This window comes from Fukomys damarensis, unplaced genomic scaffold (genome assembly GCF_012274545.1).
Source record: "Fukomys damarensis isolate Sample0158 unplaced genomic scaffold, DMR_v1.0_HiC HiC_scaffold_33, whole genome shotgun sequence".
Lineage (NCBI taxonomy): Eukaryota > Metazoa > Chordata > Mammalia > Rodentia > Bathyergidae > Fukomys > Fukomys damarensis.
Window position 1 is genome coordinate 19,749,113 of NW_022900945.1, and position 6,913 is coordinate 19,756,025.

Sequence of the window (6,913 nt, forward strand, 5' to 3'; positions counted from 1 at the left end):
CCCCGGTACCAAAAAAAAAAAAAAAAGAGTAACTTTTCCCAGCAACAAAACTATTCTTTTGCGTAGAGCAATAATAAATTGTGCCAAACTTACTAATAGTAGATAGGATCTGTTATATAGTGCATTAAATTAAAATAAAAATAGGGGCTTAAACTCCAAAAGTATTACAGTATTTATTTTAATAAAAGTTACAGGACACAATTTATTTTTTTGTCCCTAACTCAAACTTTAGTATGTTCAAATTTTAAATAGTTTTATTTCCAAATAGCACCATAAAAACAAAAATGTCTTATCTTAGAAAATTTTATATTTAAATTCACCCCTGGGAAGAGCTGATACTCTAGTTCAAGGCTAGGGAAATCAAGAGCCCAAATACACAGTTTCCAGCCTAGCTTCTCATTTACTGCAGGTCTGAGATTACTGTATCTTTCAGGGAAAGAATAGTAAATGACACAGGAATAAAGGACACTGATAATTTCCCATTTTTAGTATCAAATATTCACATGTAAGCATACCTACTTACAATATGTATTCTGTGTTATTCTAGCTTTGCATTTTATTAACTGCCATAAGTCAAATACTCACATTGGCAAAATTAATCTCTTCAACGGCGTTCTTAAATAATGGCAAAAGTAATTCTATAGAACATGTTGCCAACTCAGCTTCCTTAAGTGTTGCCTCCAATTCAGTCTTTTCATCACTTAGGGTGTCCTGCTTCAGGCTAATTACATATGCACGAATAAAATTTAAATTAAGTCTATCACATACTAGTTACACTTTTTGTTAATACAGCATAGACTAAATAGTACATTTCTATAAATTGCTCCACAAAATGTGATAATGAATTATCACAGAAAATATGTAAACTTTTTCCTATACTCCCATAATTTTTCTACACTTTCTATACATGGAAAGATAAGTTTTTTAAAATGTAAAGATATGTAAAACACAGAAGCTGCAATTAGCAATGCTTAACTATGCAGTTTGGTAATTATTCAATGTCCCCTCTCTAGTTTAAAAAGACTAAGTAGGCAAATATTTTTTCTCCTCCTTTCCCCTTACTCCAAATTCAACAAAATATGTCTTTATAGATCTTATTCTCAAAGCTTTGCATGAAACCTATTGTCCTTCACAAAAACTTCTTCCAAAAGAATGAATGAGCTAAACAAATGGAACACAAAAACTAAAGCTTTCCAGATGTCTCAAAATCCTCCAGGCGTGGCTTTGGAATACAGGCCTTACCACTACTATCTGTGCTCTTGTTTACATTTACCTGGCCTCTCCCTGACCTGGCGGAGGTGTGTAATGATTCAAGATGAGTCTCCAAGCCCTCAGCCACAAGGCATCTTGACCTATCTGCACACTCCCAGAATTTACTGAATGGGGTGATCAAAACTCTGAAGAATAGCTCAGAGACAGGGGTGTAACACTTTTAACCCTGGGAACAAATGTGTATAGAGAAAAGTCAGGGGAGTTAGTGAAATAACAATGTATGGCAATATTCAAAGTTCAATCTCCAGCACTGGGAAAAAAAAAAAAAATACGGGTGGACTCAAAAGAGTTTGACTTTGAGTAGTTTTGAAAATACTTTATTTCACTTATATTTTACTTTTATGTAATTGCAAGTTATTTGAATTAAAAATCTTTGTACTGTATATTTAAAGGAACTTTCCCAGTATGAATAAAACGCCAAGTGACATGAAAGCTTTATAGCTTTAATTGGCAGCTTTTCTCTTTCTGTACAGATCATAATATACTGGTATCTTACAAGCTATGTCAAAAAGTACATTTTGTTAGTAAGTATCACTGGCTTAAAGTGAAAGGTCAAAGATTACGGTGATGAGTGATGCCTTGCCCTCATTAAAAGCCGAAGGCAGCAAGCCAATACTTATGGCCCCTGACAAAACATCGTTTTCACTTATAATAAGTTAAACTAGAAAATAGACTATACAATAGATAATGATAATAATGATACTTTAAGATTGCTTTTTTGAGGGAATAATGATGCATATAAGTAGCAAATATATTTCCCATTCTAAAGAAATAAAATATAACAAGTATTTGTTATATACCAATTTATCAATTGACAGTGAATTAGTACTCAGCTATATTTCTAACATTTCATATTATTCATATTCTTATTTACTCAGTGAAGACTTACTTTACAAACTTTTAATGGATGTGGTTATTTTTAGTTAATTAATTAATTAAGTCGAAAAGCCCAGTGAATGTCTGCTAAGCATAGTACAGTTTTTATATCAGACTAAATACTTTAATGAATTCTAAATTTGAAAAAAAATCATCTTTAAAGATTATATTTTATTCATAATGTACATTATGGACAAAATATGAATCCCCCAAATCAGAAGATTAGTTTTTCCTGGACAATGAAGAGAATACCAGCTGAGGTGATTTTCACTGGCACTCCGTGGTAAATGTTCTTCCTCTGATGTAGTTTTAAGATGGGCAGAGAGTTCCTCTGACTGACTGCCATGACTTGTAGGCTTCTCCATAAATTCAGTAAATGGGTTTATAGGTGGCTTCAACAACTCCACATAAGCTGAAACTTAAGAAACATTTCAGTTATTAAACTTCTTTCAGTAGATTCTTGTTTTCTGCCCTTACAAGATAAAGATTCTAATGACATATAAAAAAATTTCAAAGATAAAATGAAAATCATAACTCATTGTTACACTAACACAGAATAGTATCAAAATTGCATAGCAAAATCACTCAATGATTGCCAATTTCTAAAGTTTCCAAAAGATTTGCTATTTTCTACAGTTATAAGTATGTAGAAATCTTTATTAGTCTATTTCTTAGAGTATTACAATAAAATTTTTATCCAGTAGGACTAGAAAACAGACATATAAACCATGGGTCAACAGTGAAATAAGAAATACAGGAAAACCTTGGATGGTGAGTAACTTGTTCTGTGAGTGTTCTTCAAGAAATGTGATGAACAAGGGATTTTTCACAGTACTAATAGTGGGCCAAACCTCACATGATCACAAGTGAGCCAACGGATCTCCTCCCTCCCTCCCTCCCTGTCTCTCTCCCTGCAGGATTGTGGGTTATGGGCTCCGAACAGCCGGAGATTATGGAGATCTCATCTGTAGAGGAAGAGGAGAAAAAGGCAGAGGAGCTCACTTCAAATGAGATTAGGGAGATGTGTAAAACATGGGAAACAGTGCAAAATTTTGTAGGAAAGCACCATCAGAATAAGGCTGCTGCAGTAAAAGCAATGAATCTGTGTAACGACAAGGCAATGTCATATTTCCATGAAATCCTCAAAAGGAGGCAAAAGCAAGTGGCATTGGATAGGGTTCTTGTTAAAGCTTCACAAAAAGAAAAAGACTCCATTCAGCCAAAAGATTCCAGTAGAGAAAATTGTCCTACACAATAACCCTCTTCTCTAGTCTCCTTTTGAAGGTCTATTTGCAGGTTAATTTATTTTTCTTTATATTTTGTATTTTCTTTATTATTTTGTAGTATATTACAGTCTTATAATCGTTTTTATATGAGCACTTTTGGGTTTTGGAATGAATCATCTGTGTTTCCATTATTTCTGTTAAGGAAATTCACTTTGATAGAAAAGTGCTTTGGATTACAAGTATGTCTTTTGGAATTAATTATCCTCACAAACCAAAGTATTATTATATAGTGTAGTTATGTCTAGAATTATAGAAACAACATATTTTTCAAAATATTTGACAATAAAAGCTACAAATACAGGATATTCTTTTGAAATCATGTCTTTCAGTATGACATTTATTCCTGTTTCCTGCTCAATGTAGAATACTCTGTGGTGATAAGGAATACAGATGATAATACCACTAAACTTTACTAATCTAACTGTTTTCATTCAAACTTGGAGATGATACTCTTAAAATACAAATGTTTGTGAATTTCTTCAAAATTGTCCTGAAGTTAGACCTTCAGCAACTATTAAGGCTGTGTTTCCACAATTCTAATAATATATGGAAATGTATCTCCCTAACTTCATTTTATGTTTATACAATATCAAAGGTTGTGTTTAAAATATTCTATATTTTTATAGTTATGATTTTGTATTTCTGTATTAAAATGCATACGTTCAAGAATTTTCAGTATTAGGTACATGTGAAATTATAGGTTGAAAATTATTTACAATATTTAATTAGCAATTCAGATCCAAAATATCTGTAAAAATGCATTTATTTTTGTCTGATGGTTCTATACCTCACAGAGACAAATATTTAGTACATAGGCCAATGAATATTTTCTCGTATTTTTTAAATATCAGCAACTGAAATTCAAAATGAAGAGCTAAATAATCTATAAAGAGCCTAAGATGATCCTTTTCAATGCTGAAAATATCTGCTAGTAGGGCATAATAGTATTTTCAGCTATTTATAGTCTAGAAGAATTAAAAATATACAGATACACAAAATCAAATAAAAAGCCAAACCTAAAGGGTAAAAAGGAATATGCTCTGAGTAAGTCACAGAAATCAAGAAAGCCATCATCATGGAGTTGTTCAGTTGCAATAATTACCGCCCCTGACTTGGTACAGTTTTTACCTTTCATCCATTCATTTGTTTAAATACTTAGCTCTCTGTAGTCTGGAATCTCAAGAAACAATGTTTAATTTGCAGTCAAATCCTCAGCATATACCAGCCTGGCTTTTATTCTAAAACAGAAATCATTTTTCTTTTAATAATTCCCCAAGATGAAACAAGGGATGAATAGGTTAAAACACACACACACACACACACACACACACACACACACACAGTATATTCATCCTATCCATTAAGAGCTCTGAGCCTATGTTCTCTCCTTTATTTATAGCTTTTATCATGCTTACAGATGCTAAGAACTGTGCAGGACCTAATTATTTGCAGAATTTTTGCAAATCATTATTAAGGTGGCCATAAATTGAGAACCATTAACACAGAGCCCAGGAGAAAATAATCATTGATTTTCACCAGAATCCCGCCCAGTAGATAGATATTATTTCAACCTTACTAGTATGCTTATCACTGATTCTTGTTCATACCTATTGTCAAGCATAATAAATAATATAAACAAAGCCGTTTTCTCAAATTTTGGGATGCCTGAGATACAAAAACCTAAACTATTAGTACACATCAGTTGAGGGAGTAGCAGAAGAAAAAGACAAGCAAAATACTGATAACTTAAAATCTATAAATATAATCATATTCTTTCTGCAAGCAGAAAAGTATCAAACTAATTTTAGATATAAGCAGACAAGTCGGGTGTGGTGGCACTGTGGGATCCCCAGGGAGGAGGATGGAGCCCACCTGAGGGAATTTAGCAGCAGAGGCTTGTCAAGAAAGAAATAAAGGGAGAGAGAAGAGGGGAGGGAAGGGGTGGGCTGAGCTCAATCCCCAGAACCAAAGGAGAGGGGGCTTTCTGTAGCTGTTCCTTTAACCATAACTAACAAAAAAACTACTCCAAGAACCTCACACAACACTTGAAACATTACAAAGCATCAGATGATATGGAACAGTCTTTGATATAGACTTTATGAACACCGCCAGTCTGGTTACGGTTATTCTCAATAAACAGGCAACACACACTAACTTATTCAGTGTTACTTATGCGATGCTGCGTTTAATCTCTTTTATTGTAACTATTCCAAAGTGAACATTAGTGTCCCCGTTTTATAGAAAAGGAAACAGAAACCAGGAAGGTTAAGTGACCTACGATCACACCAACAGTTCAATAACAAAGCTGGAAGCGAAAGCAAGCCAGCCTGTAGCGCTTTCCAAGATACTGTTGCCAAACGCTGGGAAAAGGGGTCTTCTTAAGGAGTCTAGAGCAGTGATGGCAAATCTTTCAGAGACCGAGTACCCAAAGTCCAACCTAAAATCCGCTTATTTACGGCAAAGTGCCAACACATGTGCGGTCACGCGATGCTCGGTTCCTGTGCCTACACTGCAGCACGCGTGCCAGAGGTTCACCATCACTGAGGAGAATCCTGGAGAAGAAACCAAAGGCTACCCAGAATATACCTCACAGAACAGTCGGGTAGTCTGGTGAGGGTTTAAAAACCCGCAGAACAGTTAAGAAAGCAAAATTTCTGAACACCGAATACTTGGACACTTGTTCTGGACACGCCCACCTCGCGAGAAGATTTGCCATAGTCTCAAGAGCCACACTCCTGCCGCCTTCGCCCTGGGGAAACAGGAGGGAGGAGCAGAAAGGAGCTGGGACCAGCCAGGGTGGACTCTAGGATTTGCAGTTCCGGGATCCGCCCCGCCCCATGCTTTCAAGACTCTCACAGACGCCCGGCCGCAGCTAAACTACCCACTTAGACTCCTCAGCCTAAAGCCGCACCTCGGCCTCCCCTGCAGCGTCAGCACGTTGCCGTGATGTCAGCGCGTCACCATGGCGTCAGCCCGCCGCTGCGACGTGCAAAGGGCCTGAGGGTCCAGGGCCGGCGCCCGGCTGTAGTGATGGGCAGCTCGGCCAGCGTACCTGTGCTCTTCAGCCCTGGGTCAACTAGGAAAGAGCGAGACGCAGGGGGTGTAGATTTGGGAGGAAGGCCTGAAAGAGGCACGGGACGCCAGGTGAGAAGAAGGCGAATTCCTACGACAGCTAGCGACGAAGACTGCCTACCAAGGCGCATAGGCACAAAGAGGAGCTGGTAACCCGCAAGTGGCTTCTGTGGCAACGGCTGCCCCGCCCCTTCCGCTGGGTCGGCAGCTGACGTAGCCGATTGGCCCGAGCTCCGGCGAGCCCGCTGTACCTCTACTGCTATTGGCTGGGATGAAGGGGCGGTGCAGAAGGGGCGCTTTGTTTCCGCCCCGCCTCTGTCTCCTTGGTGAACTTCCTTAAACCTTTTATGAAAAGAGCAGCACTTGTAAACAGCTACTGAGCAATTTTAACTGAATATAACTGGAAA

General features: G+C 37.2%; 1 protein-coding gene across 17 annotated transcripts in view; it reads right to left on the reverse strand.

Moving 5' to 3' along the window:
* Odf2l (outer dense fiber of sperm tails 2 like) overlaps nucleotides 1-6,699 on the reverse strand; it is a 43,234-nt gene extending 36,535 nt beyond the window's left edge. For 4 of the 17 annotated variants that reach the window (XR_782650.3, XM_010636693.3, XM_010636685.3 and 1 more), the window contains exons 1-3: nucleotides 6,487-6,675; nucleotides 2,401-2,566; nucleotides 586-721 (exon numbers count right to left, since the gene is read on the reverse strand). Coding sequence is in view for 14 of the 17 variants with exons in the window: in XM_010636693.3 (XP_010634995.1) it covers nucleotides 586-721; nucleotides 2,401-2,566; nucleotides 6,487-6,637 (453 nt within the window). In the remaining 3 variants the exon portion in view is untranslated. Of the gene's footprint in view, nucleotides 1-585; nucleotides 722-1,273; nucleotides 1,379-2,400; nucleotides 2,567-2,911; nucleotides 4,029-4,562; nucleotides 4,673-6,130; nucleotides 6,314-6,345 lie in introns of those variants that run through there. The other 13 variants (XM_010636690.3, XM_010636692.3, XM_010636689.3 and 10 more) reach the window with 13 other exon arrangements.
* Nucleotides 6,700-6,913: the final 214 nt, after the last annotated feature.